We start from the raw sequence: 19,143 nt of genomic DNA, 5'->3' as shown, positions 1-19,143 counted from the left end.
CGCGAAGCACATCGCCACCAGGGCCAGTGGCGAGAGGGCTTCCTTGTATCGCCGCTGCCACATCTTTGGCCAAAAAGTGGATCACCAGAGACTTCCCTGCGGACACACAAATGCAGAGAGGGGAGCGCAGATTTCCACGGGTGGGGGGGGAGCTGCAGGCTCGGCGCTTTGAGAGCGAATTGCTTCGGAAGCGATTGTAGGAAGCCCTCCCTGCCTTTTATAGGCTCTGTTATCAGTCCAGTCGATAAGGCTAATTCCAATTCCAACACAGACACCGCTCCATAGCAGTGGGGGGGGGGGCAGTACCCGCTCCGCTCTATTGATCAGGATTACATCATTTCCCACGGGACACTCCCCGGGTTGGAGTCTCCTGCGAGGGGAGGCTCAAAATCGGAATGTGCAGGCATCGCCTAGGGGGCGAGAAAAAAATTCGTATCAAAAAATTCGTATTAAAAAATCGTGCCTTACGAGGAAAGACGTGACCGAGAACCGCCACCCACCGCAGCAGCCTGAATCGGATGGCGAGATCGGTGTTTCTAAAGCGGAGCAGAAAGTTAAGGAAAGCGGAGTTCGCTTTCTGAGCCTCACATGGTCGCTCACACCACCCCAATTTACATGCTGAGATGTAAAACACTGGAACAGGCTTAGGCGCTCTCACTCACTCACTCTCTCTAATTCAATCACAAAGCGCTATGAGAAAACAGGCAGGTCAGTGTACTGGAAACTTCAAAGACCCCCCCCCACACATACACACATACAACCCCTTTTCCACCTTCCTGTTCTTTGATCACTGCAGTTCGCTTACGCACACACTCACCCACAAAAAAATCAACTTCTTTCAACTTCTTTCAACGCTGGCCTAGACAAACGGCGGTATTCATGACAACCCGCAAGTGACCACAGAGCAGGGGGGGGGGAAACCCGACTGTCGGTCGAAAAAAAGACATCGCCTTTGTTCCAGGAGGTGGCCACTCATAGCTGCTGATGCAACATCCCCAATCAATGGGGAGAGGAGGACTGCAAGAGAAAGAGAGCATCCACAGCCCGCCAGTGGAAGACACATTTTTCTGTTGGTCCCATCAGAATCCAGCATTTGCAGGCAGATACTGTACTGGTGAACTTGGAGACCTTTAGTTTTGTACTATTTTCTAGCTTATATCTCTGTATTGTTAACTGGAACTACATTGCACAAGTTTCAGTTCCCACATGTAAGCGAATATTATTGAAAGGTGTGTGTATTATACGCACACAGAAATGTGCAAATAGCTGTGAAATGTGCAAGCACTAAAAGAGAACCAGGATGGTGTATTATTATTATTATTATTATTATTAATAATAATAATAATAATAATAATAATAATAATAATAAACAGTATTTATATACTGCTTTTCAACAAAAGTTCACAAAGCAGTTTACAGAGAAAAATCAAGTAATGGCTCCCTGTCCCAAAAGGGCTCACAATCTAAAAGATGCAAAACACCAGCAGACAGCCACTAGAAAAGACACTGCTGGGGTAAGGAGGGCCAGTTACTCTCCCCTTGCTAAATAAAAGAGGAGCACCCACTTGAAAAAGTGCATCTTGGGGTTCAGGAATTGAACTGAGACCTGGAAGCCATGAATTTTCCTGGGCGACTTTGGGCCAGTCACTCTTGGCCTCACCTATCTCACAGGGTTGTTGTGAGCAGCCATGTACCTGGGGGGCAACAGGGACAAATGCCCTGGGCGCCACGTCTGTGGGGATGGTGCCACCAGCCTTGTCCCGCCTGCTGCAGCTGCCCTGAGCTGCAGCCACTCTAACTGTGATTCAGCAGTGTTCTGGACTACCCACCTCCTACCTGCTAGGAGGAGAAGAAAGGGATGGCCTAGAGCAGCAGTACAGGAGGAGTTGCAACTCCCGGTACACTGCCACTCTAGGCTGCCCTGCCTCCTTCTTTATAGGAGATGAAAGATGCAGTCCAGAGCATTGCAGAATTACACTGGGAGAAGCTTGAACTCTCAATGCTATTCTGGAAGTGATTGTGGTGGTATGATGACATCACCGCAATTACTTCAGGTTCAGGGAGGGCAGCAAACAGAATGGTGGCCCCAGGCAGGAAAAAGCCCAGGACTGCCATAGGTTGTGAGAATTAAACGAGAGGAGGAACTATGTACAATACTTTGAGGTCCTTGGAAGGGTGGTATAAATGTGAAAAATAAATTGGCTCCCTAAATGTTATATATTAAGCCACTGCATCATTCACCAAAGCATCTTGTACCATTTTATTGGCAGGCAGCTGAATCCTAAACTTTCCAGCATCCAGAGGAATGGTGGCTCCAAAATGGCAACTGCTATATCCTGCAGCTGCTAGGAAACCACTGGAGGTCTCCTGGGGGGGGGGGAGGGAAGGAGGCATTTGCTCCCTTCTCCCAAGTAGCAGCTCAGGCCCCCGCAATGGGGCTTCGCAAGTCTGCACCGGTTATTTTGCCAGCACAGGCTTAAGAACCTGTGTTGGGATTTTCAGCCTGACACAGAAGATAGGATCCTGCTGGTCGTTTCCCCCCCCCCCCCCCCGCCAGTTCCTTCCCCTACCCTGGAACGCCTCTTCCCTCCATGAAAGCCCACATCACTTCTTGGCAGTCTCACTCCCAGGCAGCATCCTTCTGGGGCTGGCCTGGTGCTGGCGTTCCTTCCTTCCACAGTGCTGTAAACCTGCTTTATGACATATTTACAACACTTAACTTGACAGTTCAGCGCTGCGCTTTGGGTCTTTATGATTGAACCCTAAGTTACAGCAATCCTATAACACTTTCCATTGAGCCCCATTGACTACAATGGGAGTAATTGTGCATTGGATTACATTACAGTTGGACCTTGGTATCTGTGCGGGATTCATTTCTGGACCCCCCCCCCCACGCCTACTAATACCTGCAGATAAAATCCACTGGTTGGCCCTCACAGAATGTCCTGGATGCAAGTGAAAGAGTCTTCCGGTCACATCCAGGAGGCCTTCTGTGGTGCAGGGAGGCCTCTGAAAGGCACTGCTGATTTCTGGCCAAAACTGGAAGTGCCTTTCTGAGCCCTCCCAGAGGACTTCTGAGGCATGGGGAGACTGCATAAGACCTTTCCTTCTCAGAAGGTCTCTGGAAGGCCTCCAAAACACACTTCCATTTTCAACCAGCAACCCTCAGAAGGCCTTCCTCTCAGATATGACTAGAAGACTCTTCCAGTTGCATCTGGGAGGTACACTGAGATCTTCCTGACCCACATTGGGTCAAATCTGCAGGTCTCAAACCTGCAGATAAGGAGGGCCAACCTGTACAATATTTATGTTGTAGCATAAGCTTCTATGGGTGAGTCCACTTCTAAGTCATTTTCTGGGAAATGAGCTTTTCACTTGTTACTAGGGTTCCTACCCTGATCTATGTCAGAATAGAGATGATAGCACTGACTAGTCTTCTTCCCTAATGATAGGCCCTGTTCACACACAGATTTTTTTGGCATTCTCATTTTCATAATATGCATATTGAAGCTGGTAAGAAAGGAGATTTCATAAACTCTCTTTCACCTCATGTTAATTCTGTGCACTAACCAGTCTTATAGATTTCTGTGGGATAGATGTCCAGGTTAAAAGTCTAATAATGGATTTAGTCAAAGGTAGACTTGGAACTTAGGGAGCTGCCTTACACTGTGTCAGACCCTTGGCCTACCTACTGCAACATTGTCTGCACTAACTGGCCAAAGCTGTATGAATCCTGGCTCTATGGCTCAGGTTCTTGGTTCAGTCCCTGGCATCTACAGTGAGGCCAGAGAAAAAAATTCCTGCTTGAAGCTTTGGAGTGTCCCTAATACACTGTGTCAACAATACCAACCTGGATTAACTAGTGGTTTGATGTGGTATGAAGCGCCTTCCTCTGATCTAGGTTTCAGGGTGGGGTCTCTCCTTCCCCAACCTAGGGGTGCCAGGGATTAGATATGCAACCTTCTGCATGCTGAGCATCTATGGAGGTTTCCTCTGTGGGTTTCCCTGCTTAACTGTTCTTGTAGTTTTCCAGTCTGAAGCACTATTTCAGTCATTTAAATCCTTGTCTTCTCTTCAATCTCTTGAACAAAAAGAGTTCAATTGAGTTCGAGAAACTTTATTGGCATAAAAGGAGTCCAATCCTATGCCTATCTACTCAGATGAAAGTCCCATTATAGCCAACGGAGTTTACTCCCAGGAAAGCATAGATAGGATTGTATCTACAGTCTTCCTTTTCTTTCTGGGATTTTTGAAATAAATGTTTGGAATTTATTTCACTGTCAGAAAGTGCATCCTTAAGGCTGCCATCCTATCCACACTTCTTGAGAGTAAATCTCCAGGAAAAATGGAGACACCTGGCACTACCACATACTAAGTGTGTCAGCATAGTGTAAGTTAGAAAGTCCATTTACCACTCAGTGTTCAAGAAAAATGTAATTTATCAGGAGTTTCTAAGACACTAAAAAAGCTTCTGGAATTGTTAGAACAATACATAAATTCTTTGGATTTATTATTAATAATATTAAGAATGTTTATTTACCGCTTTTCAACAGGATTAATTCACAAGGCTGTTGGCATAGTAAATTAAATCAATAAATGTTTCCCTGTTCCAAACAGCTCACAATCTTAAAAAAAAAAAAAAAAAAAAAACCAGAAGAGATATCAGCAACAGCCACTGGAAAAGATGCCATGCTGGGTTGAAGTGGGATGGTTGTTCTCCCCCTGCAAAATATTAAGAATAGTTATATACCATTTTTCAACATGTAGGATAAGGGCCTGAAATTATACCCTTATGTTGAGTAGGAAAGAAATACTGTGGCTGCAATCCTAACCACACTTTCCTGAAAGTAAGCCCCATTGAACAAAATAGGACTCACTTCTGAGTAGACCTGGTTAGGATTGTGCCCTGTATCAACAGAAAGAATCCCAGTTAGGAAGTCTTTTAGCAGAGTTTAGCAAAAATGCTCATCTTAATCCTAGTAATTCTTTGTTTGGCCACTAGATAGAGCTTTAAACCTTCTGGGATTCACTTTAATTCACTTCTAGGATTGTTGTTGCTTTCTTTCTTCAGAAATGCAGGATAAATCTTTGTATTTATAATCTTTTCCAGACCTTTTTCTTCAATTCTGCTAGAAGGGATTGCCACATCAATAAATTTCACTTTTTTTTCCCAACTGAAGTTATATCCATCATATTATGCTCTATATTCTTCAACTTTGAATATACAGTTTGAATTTTAAAGTTCCACAGCTTCTTCACCTGCTCATTTTAGACATTTTTTTTCTGTTTTAATATTCTCAACATTTTTCAATGGATGGTCCTGTATACTTTTGGTATAAATTCCAGTGAAACGTTGCAGCGACTTTGTCATGTAGTTTCTTGTAATCCAATTGTGCGATCTTACTGCATCCAAAAATAACAGTTGACAATGGTCAACTATCTCATCATTTCCTTTCACATACAGCCCATCCTATAGGGCTACCCAGCTGGTGGAATGAGCATTCTGCCCATGCTGACTGTCTTTCAGCAGTGGTAAACATCACTCCAGAAACAGTACTTTACACCCAGGCCTACTGGGCTGCTTTCTTCCTCAGTATAAGCCTCCATATTATCCACTTTGGGCAAGATTCTCCTGCAGCTGGGAGGTCACTTACTGCTAATGTTCACTCACCCTTCTAGCCTGCCTGCCTGCTTGTCTGTTAAGCAAGAGACATACAGTAATTGCAAGAGGCTGTGTGCCTGCTTGTTTAGTTAAATTAAAGCAAGAGACAATTTTCAATCATCAATCCCAATTATCAATCCCAAAACTGAGACACTGCTGAATTTGATCTTTCACTCTACAAGTATTGTTACCACAGATACTCACCTATAAGATAATCCCTGCTAACTGAGTAAGAGGCGCTTTTTAAGTGGGTGCTCTTCTTCTATTTAGCGGGGGGGGGGGGGGAGTAACTGGCCATCCTCACACCAGTACTGTCTTTTCTAGTGGCTGTCTATTGGTGTTCTTTTGCATCCTTTTAGATTGTGAGCCCTTTTAGGACAGGGAGCCATTTGTTGTTTGTTTGATTTTCTCCATAAACCGCTTTGTGAACTTTCCTTTGAAAAGCAGTATATAAATACTGTTAATAATAATCATAATCATAATCATAATATGATCTCATAGATAAGTTGAGGTCAGGTTTTCAGCCAAAAATCATGGAATGTTCTATGACCTTTGGATAAGTCGGGGGGGGGGGACTTGGGGGGGTCTGACTATAATTTTGTCAGATATATCTGAGGCCAGATCCTGAAAAATAACCTACCAGTAATTGTTAACTAAGAACTGTACAGTCTCTAATTTATTAAAAATATAATAAAAGATCATAAGATACATTTTCATTCTTTAACTTTTTAAATTCTGGTCTTCACAACCTTTTTTGTAAACACTATCAGAGTAAGAGCACTGTAAACATACCAGTGGAACAGTGGTTCCCAACCTGGGGTATAAGCACCTGCAGGAGTACTCCACAGGATCTTTAAGGGTACTTGAAAAAGAATTGAATAAAGGCAGAAAAAGGCAGGTAGTGCTCCAGAATGCCTTGCATGGCCAGCAAGGCACTAAGGGAGGTAGGTAGTTGACTGTGAAAGCCCCACCAATAGCTAGTTTTTGGTCATCAATTCCTATATGAATCAGTGATTGAAAACCAGCATAGTAAAAAAACTGAAACATAATATGGAAATTGATCAATCACCAAGAATTTCTCAGGACACTTCTGGTGCAAAACCATGAAAAGGCATAGTATTCAATTATTCAAACAGATAAAAAGAGAAAATACTGTAATATATACATGAAGTATTGGTTTTCTTATAGAGTTGATGAGGGCTTTTAATATTAATTACAAACATTTAGCTAATATGAGGGTTGCAATTTATGGAAATGGGCTGCCGAGGGTATGCAAGTGAAAAAAGACTGGGAACCACTGCAGGAGACCCATTAATCAAATACTTCTTTAAGGTGCCTGGTGTGTTAAGCCAGAGGCTCTACATATAACATACAACTTATAACACATAACTGGCAGTGTGCAATTCAATTCACTGCAGAGAGACAAATGACAAGGAATGATTGTGAGCAAGTGCAGTTGCACATAGTTGCAACCCTATTTACTCAGAAGTAGACACACTGCTTTCCATGGTTTTTATCCTCAAGTAATGGTGCACTGAATTGTGGCCTGGGACTTTGTTTCAAATTGAAACGAGGAATGCATCCTGGTGTTTAAAAAAACAGACCACTGCCAAGCATTTGCAAAATGGAACAAGGCTACAGCAGGGTCTGCTGAAGAGAAGGAGGCTTGCTTGATTTCAGTGAAAGCCTTGAGCCCTTTTCTCAAGACAAGAATAAAAGGCCAACTTCCTGCCAGTGGCAGCTGGAATTGACCTTTATTTGACAAAACAGAAGTAACCTGGAATTTGAAAGAATGGTAGTCTACTAACCTTCTCAGTAATGTATCTGAAATGTGCAGGTTGTGCCTGCTTACCTGTGGATTCATTTCCTTATGGTTTTGACTAACAGTGGGTTCCAAACCTGTGGTGCAGAACTGAACTGACTTCCTTAATGTGACAGGAAGTGCACATTTCTGAAAGCTTCTCCGCATCATGGAGGGCCTGTTTTTCTGAAAACTAGAAGTGTGTCTCAGACACCTCAAACAGGTCTTCTGAGATGCAGGGAAGCTGTGGGGAGGCTGCGGGAGCCTACCTTCAGTCATATCCGAAGGCCTATGTCACTCCGTGGATTTCTTTATCCGCAGATGTCGACATTCGCAGGGGATCCAGGAATGCAATCTCCATGGATGCCAAGGCATGACTATATCTGAACTTTGTATTTATCCCAATCAGGCATAATTTCATGCTTTAAATCAGGTGTGTCAAACATATGCCTAGAGGTCTGATATGGCCTCTAGAAGCTCTGACCTGTGTCATAATTGAACTCTCCCATCACCACCATCAGCTGCTCTCAGCTGCTGAGCTGCAAAGTGATGCACAAGTGGCACTGCTGAAAGGGTGGTGCTGGGAGAGCCCAACTATCATGCAGGCTAAGTGCAAGCTTCTGCTGAGGTGTCACAGCTGAAAGGGAGGCATGATAATTGGGCTTTCTCAGCACCAACCTTTCAGCAGCACTGCTTCTGCTGAGGTGCTGGAAAGGTCAGAGGCCTCAGAAGGCAAGGAATGGTATGAGGAAGAGGGAGAACAAGAGAGTTGAGAAAAGGAGAAGGAATAATCTGCTGAGAGGCTGGGAGAGCCCAATTATCATGTGAGCTGCCCTTTTAGCAGTGCCACTTCTGCTAAGGTGTCAGTGCAGAGCAGCTCTCAGCTGCTTTAAATTGTAATTTGAATCTGTTGAATTTGTACACTCCTGCTAAATTAATATACCTTCATTTGGTATCATCTGTGTGTGTTTTCTGGTTGTGTTTGTGCTTTACATTGCGATAAAACAAACAATGCAACTTAGAGCCCAATCCTGGGCTCTGTGCCACAGCTCCGTGCCGCTGTGGACTGCCTTATGGCATGTTTGTGAGCCTCACCACCGGGTTCCTGCCTGTGCTAGCCCAGTGCTGGCTGGTGCTGGGCTAGTGCAGGGTGGTCACCCAGTCTCTATGGCTCGACAGTCTCACGGACCGCCGAGCCTCAGCATGGTAAGCAGGGGCGGGGAGGGGGGCGGGGAGGGGGTGTTCTGGGGAGGGGGGAGGCAGGCGGAGGGCAGAGAGAGGGTGGGGGAGGCGTGACGCAGAGGCATGACGCGGGGAGGGGGTGGGTGGGGGGCATGCTGGGGGAGGGAGGGAGGGAGGCGGGTCTGTGGAGCTCCGCTCTGCAGGATCCAAGGCTTTCATGGAGAGCTCAGTGCCCTACACGAGTGCCTTTACTTTACTGCCGACCTTTTGGTCAGTGGTAAAGTGAGTAGTCCCATTGTGGGGCTGCTTACCTTACCTGGGAGAAAGGGACAAAAGTCCCCTTTTCCTGAGGTGCCTCCCGCGGTAGGCCGGGGCACACAGGATCCAGCGGCAGCCATTCTAGGTGCTGCTGAGTCTGGGTGTCCCAGGCAGCTCAGGATTGGGCTGTTACTTGGCCTAATTTTTTATTTACCTTTTATTACATTGTGGCTTTACTGTACAGTGACATCACAGGAATGACTCCAGGCACTGGGACTCAGGGCCCAATCCTATGGGTATGTTGTGCTGCCAGAGCTTGTGTTCTGGAAGCACAGCCTGCTTTATGGTGGTTGTAAATGGAAATGCACCGACCAGCACAGCCAGGAAGCCACCACAAGCAGTGAGCAGCCATGTGCTAGCAGCCTCTGGAAGAGCCCCAGCACCAGTAAGCAGTGGCTTAACTAATGATCATGTAGCTTGGTACCAAGCTTAAAATGTTGCCCTGGAAGTGATGTCACAACTGGAAGTGACATCACACCCAGGCTTTTTAAAAAGTGAAAATTGGGAGGAACCCACCTCCTCCCCCAGCAGTTCACCACCCACTTGCTCTGCTGCCTCTCCCCAGTCAGTGGCATAGCTAAGGCATCTATCTGCTACGTGGGGTCAAAGAAGATTTTGTAGCCCCCCCCCCTGCATGACAAAATCAAATTTAATTAAGTAAATAAATTAAAAGTTATTGGTTCCATGCTATATCATAATAACATCTCATTGGCACTCAGAACAGTCTCATAGGTCAGTTTGGACTTAGATAAATCCACTTTTTGTTCCACAAGGCAGTTGTGTTTTCATTTTCTGGTTAATTGGCCATAACTTTTGATATAAAACAGACATTCCAGTGCAGTTTGTTTCATTGCATTTTGCATTAAATTACCTTTCCATTGATATATAACATGATGGTATTATTCATACATACCAAGATTTTCACAACTGTGGTCACTAGTGTCAAGCTCAGCTTGTTACTCCCCTAAAACTTGATGCCCGGTGCAACTGCTATCCCCTGCACCCCCTTAGCTACACCTCTGCCAGTAAGGCAGTATGGAAAAGGGCAGGGGGGGCAGAATGGGAAGGGAAGACATGGGCAGAGACCAGGGCAGAAAGGGTGGTGCATCAAGATATGGAAGGGGGCAGTATTGGGGGCAGCAACACTGTTGATACCCTATCCCCCTTCCCTGCCTCAATCTGCCTTCCTGGATCCACTCAGACTGGTCACAGCAAAATTGCTGATGCAGGTCAGAGCAGACTTATTCGGACTGTGGAGGCTTACCCCCAGGCAAGGGAACAAATGTTCTCTTATCTGGAGGAGGCCTCCAGGGCTGTTGTTCCCTGCAGGATGCAGCGGGCACTACTGTGGCACAGCTGCATCAGCAGGAGTGTTTAGATAGGACTGGGCTGTCAATATATTTAAGTAGCTCTATGGGAATATAGAACACTTCTCTGTCAGTGAAGTAGCCAGAGAAAGCAAGCTAACAAAGGGACATAGTACCTAGATGCAACCCTTCCTACTCTCCACTTAATCTTTTTACTGAGACGGAAGCTGAAAGGAGAGGATAACTGGTAGTTCTACCTACTGCCCCTATCCCAGACAAAAGAGACCAGGCAGAGAGTGACCTTCTGGAAAAAAAATCACAGCACCTAGGTGAACACAATACCCCAGAGGTTTGCATTTAAAAATAATATCATAGTACCACCTGCAAGCAATTAGACATGGCGGCACTCTGCATAACTAGTGAACAGCACACTGCATAACTTGTGCAAATGAATTAGACAGGCAAGAGTCAAAAGAATTTAACTCCTTTCCTTTTGGATTTTTTTTTTAAAAGTGGGGTGGGGTGGGAGGGTGGAATGAAAAGGCAACAAGCGGGCAGATGAAAAATACCTGAACTCAGTGGGTGGATACAAATAAAACAACTTGACCAACTTGACCAACAACTTGACCAAATAGTTAGTAATGGCCAGCAGGAGAAGCTGGGTTGCTTCTCAAGGGCAAAGCTCACAAACCCCAAACTGTCACTAATCCACCCTGGAATTTGCATGCTGGCTTAGAGCAAAAAGAGAACATAAAACACACTGAGCAAACACACTGAGCATCTCTAAGTAAACTAGGTTTGATGATGGTGTAGGGTTATCTGATTGAATGAGTGGAACCCACCTGGTCTCTCCATTCTTCACCTTTACCTAGGCAGCCAGGTTTGGCTGCCCAGTCAGTAGGCACATGGCAATCTCAGAAGGAGGCTTAGGGCGTAATCCTAACTTGCGCTGGATACAGGCAGGCCAGTGGTCCTGCACTGCATCCAACACATGTTTGGGGCTGGCTGAGGCTCGAGTCAAGGGGAAACTTTTCCCCTTACCCCATGTCATGCTGCAGCAGCCTCAATGGGTCTACTCAGATCTGCGCCATCTGATGAGGTGGCGCAAATCTGAGCAGCCCAGGACTGCCCACAAACAGGCCTAGGATTCGGCATAACTGCCTGCCCACCTCCCCCCAGGAACACCCACTGCCCACCCTCCCCTGCCCCGGAACATGTCCCTGCCCACCCTCCCCATGCCCACCCCAGATCTCTGCAGTGGCTGAGCTCAGTTGATGGAACTCACCGTTTCTCCAGGGCCCACATCAGTGCGAAGAGGCCAGTGCACATCCAAGTACTGGCCAATTGTCCCTCAGAGTGGAGCAAAAGTGCTTTACGGCACTTTTGCCACACTCCCGACTGGCCCAAGTGACTTGAGTCAACCCAAGTGCCAGTTGGGATTGGGCCCTTACTCTAAACTTGAAGACTCAAATTCACATCAGCACACGGCTGTCCAGAAGTAGTGTTTCAAACAAAGGACAAAGACTACTGCAGGAACATGTCCCCTCATGGTGGAGTGTTAGAAATGTCCAAAAATAAGGAGGAAAGGGGGAAACAAGACATTCATCACATTTGCACACTTCAGCAAATCATATCTCCATATGCTTAAGGCAACAAAAAAATCCTACAGAATACAAAAATAAAGATATAGGGAGGGATAAGTGCTCTGAAAATGCTTCAGAAGTATTTGTTCCTCTTAATGTTTGTAATGATTGCTCCTGTGTGCAAGGGGCTGTTCCAGAATAAACCAGGACAATATTTGATGTTTCACCTCTTCATACAATCCATGCTGGGCTAATACTTTAAAGATGTTGAATTATATAGATTTGTTTCACGTATTTAAAGATAGCACATCTTTGGCTTATTTGGTGACCTTTCCTCAATCATGGTATATCATTGCCAACAATACTGGGCTGGTAAGCCATTTTGCATTTATTCAAATGAAATGATACAGAAGCAAACTTCATGACTTCACTCCTTTTTTTTGTCAGCAAATGGGCCCTAAGAGAATGTACAAATATGTAGAAAATATATAGACTAAAACATAATAGGCAAGAAGTCAATGAATAGATCTTCCAAGTCTTCCTTTTCAGACATTTGACCTTGTTCGGAACCATTTAAGAACACCAAGGCTCCATATTTTGTTGATCTGTAGTTATTGTAGCCACTTTCAATAATGCGCTCCACAAATGAACAATTTTCTGCAGAATAAATAAGCTGAACAGAAAGAAATGAAGATTGTTAAACACATTTGCACATTTCTATTTTTAAACAGCTTATTATGCAATAATGTTTGTCTGAATAGCCTGTGGAACCTACCAATGTCCTTGAATTCATATAGCTGGATAAATAAATTGACATGGAACTGCTCAGAGGTTCACCAGATCAATATAGGAGTCATATATAAATCAATAAGATTAAAAGAAGTATTGAATAGTAATGTATTAAAGGAAGTGATTCTGTTTTTATATATTGAGGCCAGTAAAATTCATTCTGATTTTTAAGTACAGATCAATGATTCTACAATTCTACAATTGGTTCAAGAAGACTTCCTGGTAAGTGTGTAAATTGCAGTCTTAAACATGTTTGACTTTGGTTGATAGAGCAAACATTTTCACAAATTATTGCCTGTAGTGTTGATTTGCCAGGTTGTAAAGTGGACCTTAAAGTTAACATGGAATGCACATACTCACTAGTCCCACTGATTCAAATAATGTACCACATGTAGGGGTATTGATGTGCAGCTACATAAGGATTAATAGTGAGGCTACCTGGTTCTATTTAAATGTAACACAACATCAGTAAAAGCACTGTAATCTCCCCCAATAGATCCTTTTCCTATATAGACAGTACGACATCATTCTCCATTAATTGGGCTCCTTACAGAGTAAATAGAATAAGCATAACACAATTTTGGCCTTCAGGTGTATTTAAGTATCTGGCTTTTACTTCAGATGCTCAAGAGTAAAAAAGAATTTGGTAACTTCCATATATCCTACCTAATCTGTAAAAATATACAGTGGATGGTAGCTCTGTCAGTCAATGAATCATAGAGTCGGACACTACCCACAGGGTCATCTAGCCCAACCTCCTGCCTATAGCCATAAATCTTCCTAGCGCAGATGTCAGCAGAGCCTCTGCTTGAAGATCACCAGAGAGGGAGAATCCAACACTTCCCTTTGTAATTTGTTCCACTGCCAGACTTCCCTTACGTTAAGAATGTCTTCCTGATATCAAAACATTGAACATCCTTAATGTCCTTTCAGCATGGATGCTTTTTATGTGCAGTCCACCCCCCACTGAAGTCAATGGCAAATCTCTATATATTTTTGTTGTTTGAGGGAAACTCTCACAAAGCACAGAATTTTGGATGTTCTTGTCTGTGTTGCTGAGTAAAGGCAGCATTGTTCCTTCACATCACTACTGCCCTCTTGGTAATGGCATAGCTAAGGGGCTGCAGGGGGTAGCAACTGCATTGGACAACAAGCTTTAGTGGGGCAACAAGCTGAGCTTGACACTAGTGGCCAAAATTGTAAAAACCTTAGTTAAGAATAATACCATCATGTTATATTATTGGAAAGATAATTTAATGCATCATCTTTGACCCCAGATAGCAGAAAGATGCCTTAGCTATGCCACTGGTTGAGGGGAGATGGCAGAGCAAGTGGGTGGTGAGCTGCTGGGGGGAAGAGGCGGATTCCCCCCATTCTCACTCTTTAAATAGCCCAGGAGTGACATCACTTCTGGTTTTAACATCACTTCTGAGACATCATTTTGAGTGCAGCACTGGGCTATGCAACATTAGCTCCGTCACTGACACTTGGTCACCCGAGATCGTTTTTCACAAGGGCTTCCTTCCAAATGAGGAGAATCCTGCAGCTGGAGCACCGTGTTTAGACTGCTCTGTGGGGTGCGAATCCAGGGCATCGGACTGGCCTCTGTTGTTTTGTCTGGCCTGAGCGCACAAATAACATCACCGGGACCTGGTAGGGGGCTGCATGCTAAACATTTCCCAGGGGCTTCCCAGAGGAGGTTGCCAGCGCGCCCCCACCCCAAACTGGGACTTACGCGCCCTTGTAGCCTCCCTTCGTTCTCCATGCAGAGGTACCGAGAGCTGAGCACGCCCTTGAACGCCACGGTGCCAACAGCGACCGACGTGATCTGCAGCAGACCTGCGCGGGGAAACAAACAGCGTGAACGCGGCTCCGCGGGGAAGGTCGGCTCAGGACTAGCCAGGCTTTCTGCAGGGGCCTGGGACACAGCAGGTCTTCGCTCTGCAAAGCCTGTACTTACTGTTCAGCCCTCGGGTTCTGGTGCCGTTCACTCTGCCGTCGCTGTTGATGCTCAGGATTAGCCGCGCTGTGCTGTAGAGGTGCCTTAATCTTGTATTCCCTATCAAGCCATGGTTGACATGTGGTCCAGCATCAGTGAGAGCCAGGGACCTGGAGACCATCGCGAAGCACATCGCCACCAGCGCCAGTAGCTTGCAGCACCGCTGCCACATCTTTGGATCACCGGAGGACTTCCCTGCAGACACAAATGCAGAGAGGGGAGCGCAGGTTCCCATGGGTGGGGGGGGGGGGGGAGGTGCTGCAGGCTCGGCGCTTTGAGAGCGAATTGCTTCGGGAGAGATTGTAGGAAGCCCTCCCTGCCTTTTGTAGGCTCTGTAGGCTCTCCAATCGATAAGGCTAATTCCAATTCCAATATAGACACCGCTCCATAGCAGTGGGGGGGGGGCAGTATCCGCCCCGCTCTATTGATCAGGATTACATCATTTCCCACGGGACACTCCCCGGGCTAGAGTCTCCTGGGGTGGCCTAAAATCCAGAAAAGCGGATTTCGCTTTCCAAGCCTTACATGGTCTTTCCTCCCACCCCAATTTACGTGCCGAAGTGTCAAACATTGGAACAGTCGTAGGCTCTGTGTGTGTGTGTGTGTGTGTGTGTGTGTGTGAGTGAATCAATCAATCAATCACGAAGCGCTATGAGAAAACAGGCAGGTCAGTGTACTGGAAACTTCAAAGTCCTCTTGTTAGTCCGTCGCCCCGCTCCAACTATAACTCCCTCCCCACTTCCCTTTATGCCTTTCCAAGAAGTATATTCCGACATGACTCCCTTTTTCTTCCCTGACCACAGTCGTTCCATGAATTCTGGGGCACGATTCTTTTGACACACCCGCAGCAAACATCACCCTTTAAACCGTGGTATTCTTGACAAGTGACCAGGGTGACCAGATGTCATAACCACAAGAGAGGACATGGCACCCCAAAATGCAGGACATCCAGGAAAAATGTAGAACACAACAAAATAAAAGTTAAAAATAATCATATATTGATTTTATATGGCTAATTTAAACACTGTATTATTAAATGTAAAACCATATTACATGTATTAATTACAAGAAGGCTATATGCAGCCTTTCCCTGCCAGAGAAAAGGAAGACATTTAAGTTCTTTTCCAGGACACAAGGATGATAAAGAGGACATGTCCTGGAAAAAGACAGTGTCTTGCAGGGTGACCAGTGACCACAGAGTTGGGGTGGGGGGAGGAAGTGATGGTCAGTGGGAATGGGAGGACTGCAAGGGAAGGAGAGCATCCATAGCATGCCAGCCGAAGACACATTTTTTCTGTTGGTCCTATCAGGATCCAGCATATGCAGGCAAGGGCAGATACTGGTGAACTTGGCATTTGGGTTTGTATTTTCTAGCTTGTATCCAAATCAACACGTTTATTGCAGCATAAGCATCAAAGACGCCTGCGTTGGCTTGGTCATGTTGTGAGAATGGGCAATGGCTGGATCCCAAAGGATCTCCTCTATGGAGAACTCATGCAGGGAAAGTGCCCTACAGGTAGACCACAGCTGCGATACAAGGACATCTGCAAGAGGGATCTGAAGGCCTTAGGAATGGACCTCAACAGATGGGAAACCTTGGCCTCTGAGCTTCCCACCTGGAGGCAGGCTGTGCAGCATGGCCTCTCCCAGTTAGAAGAGACACTTGCCCAACAGACTGAGTCAAAGAGGCAAAGAAGGAAGGCATGTAGCCAGGGAGACACACCAGGGACAGACTACCATTTGCTCCCAGTGTGGAAGGGATTGTCACTCCCAAATTGGCCTTTTCAGCCACACTAGACATTGTTCCAGAACCACTTTTCAGAGCACGATACCATAGTCTTCCGAGACTGAAGGATGCCAATTGAAGCATTTGTGGATGAGAGTCCACTTCTGGGTCATCTGCTGGGAAATTATCTTTTCACTCATTACTAAGGTTCTTAGTCTGGTCTCTCCCAGGATAGAGATGGAGGCACTTCAAGAGCCTCTACTAGTTGTATCAACAATACCAACCTGGATTGACTAATGGTTTGACATAGTATGAAGCACCTTCCTCTGATCCAGATTTCAGGGGTGGGGTCTCACCCAACCTGGAGATGCCAGAGATTAAGGGCCCAATCCTATCCAACTTTCCAGTCCTGGTGTAGCCATGTCAATAGGATGTGCACTGCATCCTGTGGTGGGAGGGTAGTTACGGAGGCCTCCACAAGGTATGGGAATGTTTGTTTCCTTGCCTTGGGGCAGCATTGCAGCTGCACCGCACTCAAAAGTTGGATAGGATTGGGCCCTAAGTATGCAACCTTCTGCATACTGAGCACTTATGGAGCCTCTGTGGCTTTCTCTGCAGAACTGTTCTTGTAGTTTTCCTGTCTGAAGCACTATTTCAGTCATTTAAATCCTTGTCTTCTCCTCAGAGAATCTCTTGTACAATAAGTTTTATTTTTCTTTCTGGGATTTTTAAAATAAATGTTTGGACTTGTTCAGCAAGTTCATCTTTAAGGCTGCCATCCTATCCACACTCTTTGGGAGTAAATCTCCATGAAAAAATGAATACACCTGGCACCATCACATACTGAGCCCTATCTTAGTAGGATTAACCCCCCCCCCCCACACACACACACAGAAGTGGCTTCATGTGTTGTATCTAACCAGGGGAGCAGATTGGCAGACTGCAGAAGGGGAAGTAGAATTGTCCCCTTACCCCTCTAAACCTTCTGTTTCCCAGTGGGTCTTTTTGGACCTGCACCAGCTTTTTAAGGAGATTGTTAAAAGAGGGGATAGGCTCTGGCATGCAATATTGTAAACTCCCCTCCACCCCCTCCTGCTGCCTGCCTGCTCCTTCCCTATTCCATTTTGCCCTCCCCCCCCCACCTTACCTGGTTTGGCAGGCTCACCAGGGTTTGTCAGCATAGTTGTGGTGCTGTTGTCTCTAGCAGCTATGCTTGCAAAATGGCCACCAACACTCTGTGCAATGTCAGTAGCCATTTTACAACAATGGAACTTTTAAAGCCTTCCATACAACAGCCCGATCCTAAATATTGGGCTGTTACTGTGCCAGCATAGTTTAGTGGTTAGAAAGTTCAATTATCGCTCAGTGTTCCAGAAAAATGTAATTTATTAGGTGTTTCTAGGAGCATTCTAGAAATGCTCCTATAATTGTTCAAACAATATGCAAGTCCTGTACATCTATTATTATTAATAACAGTATTTATTCAATTTATATTCTTCCTTTCTTCCCAAAGGTCATCCATATTAATTTTTTTAGTCTCGTTTTCAACATGTAGGAATAAAGGCCTGGAATTAAATGCTTTTGTGGAAAGTTGTAGTGAATGTGGAATCAACAGAAATAATTCCAAATGGGACCCTGTTTAGCAAAGTTCAACACACTGCTCATCTTAATCCTAGCTAATTCTTTGTTTGGCCATTAGATAGAGCTTTAAACCTTAAATCTGACATTTCTCACTAATTTTCTCCCCCTCTACAGAAAGAAATGGCAGTTTACAAGTGCCATCTTAGCTTACAGAAGTTGCCTTTTCAAATGCTTTGCTTTAGCTTTTCAGTAGCACAGTCCATCTTAGGCAGAGCCTAGGGTAAAGATGGATAAAGGTGAAAGATAAAGATGGATAGAGTCTATTTTTATCATAAGAACTTAAGAACAGCCCCACTAGATCAGGCCATAAGCCCGTCTAGTCCAGCTTCCTGTATCTCACAGTGGCCCACCAAATGCCCCAGGGAGCACACCAGACAACAAGAGACCTCATCCTGGTGCCCTACCTTGCATCTGACATAGCCCATTTCTAAAATCAGGAGGTTGCACACACACATCATGGCTTGTAACCCATAATGGATTTTTCCTCCAGAAACTTGTCCAATCCCCTTTTAAAGGCATCCAGGCCAGATGCCGTCACCACATCCTGTGGCAAGGAGTTCCACAGACCGACCACACGCTGAGTAAAGAAATATTTTCTTTTGTCTGTTCTAACTCTTCCAACACTCAATTTTAGTGGATGTCCCCTGGTTCTAGTGTTATGTGAGAGTGTAAAGAGCATCTCTCTATCCACTCTGTCCATCCCCTGCATATCTTTTGAGCTCAGTCTTCCTGGCACCTGAGGCTGGATGCCAAATGCTGCCCCCCTTATCTGTGTGCCACCTTCTGCTCCTCTGATAGTCACCCATTACTGTCTTCTCCTATATGCTTCTTCTCTATCACTCTCTCTCCCACCATACTTCTACTTTTTCCTCATCTCTTTTTTCCAATCCAAGAAGTGAGAGAAGGAAGAGGAACAGTGGAGGCAAGTAGGCTTCCCTCACCTATCTGCTGCCTATGGCAAACCAGATGGCCTCAAGGATGATCAAAGGTTGTGGGCTCTGTTTCTGCCTCTGCAACAACACTATAATGTAGCAACATTATAATGCCAATAATGAGTGCCCAGTTAGATAAAAGCAGGCCCATAGTCAGCATTCTAGAGGTGGGTGGGCAATTATTTTTTCAGGATGGGCAATTA

General features: G+C 45.3%; 1 protein-coding gene across 1 annotated transcript; it reads right to left on the bottom strand.

The window, feature by feature from the left end:
• Positions 1 to 12,346: 12,346 nt before the first annotated feature.
• LOC136643783 (fibroblast growth factor 19-like) lies at positions 12,347 to 17,623 on the bottom strand. Its single transcript, XM_066619118.1, has 4 exons — positions 17,515 to 17,623; positions 14,603 to 14,836; positions 14,378 to 14,481; positions 12,347 to 12,526 (listed from the first exon to the last, which is right to left on the bottom strand). Exons 1-4 carry the CDS (start codon positions 17,621 to 17,623, stop codon positions 12,347 to 12,349), a joined length of 627 nt encoding a protein of 208 aa, XP_066475215.1.
• Between the last annotated feature and the right edge of the window lie 1,520 nt (positions 17,624 to 19,143).

The sequence above is a fragment of the Tiliqua scincoides genome, chromosome 1, assembly GCF_035046505.1.
Source record: "Tiliqua scincoides isolate rTilSci1 chromosome 1, rTilSci1.hap2, whole genome shotgun sequence".
In the NCBI taxonomy this organism is placed as follows: domain Eukaryota; kingdom Metazoa; phylum Chordata; class Lepidosauria; order Squamata; family Scincidae; genus Tiliqua; species Tiliqua scincoides.
This window is presented reverse-complemented; position numbering and strand designations above follow the sequence as displayed.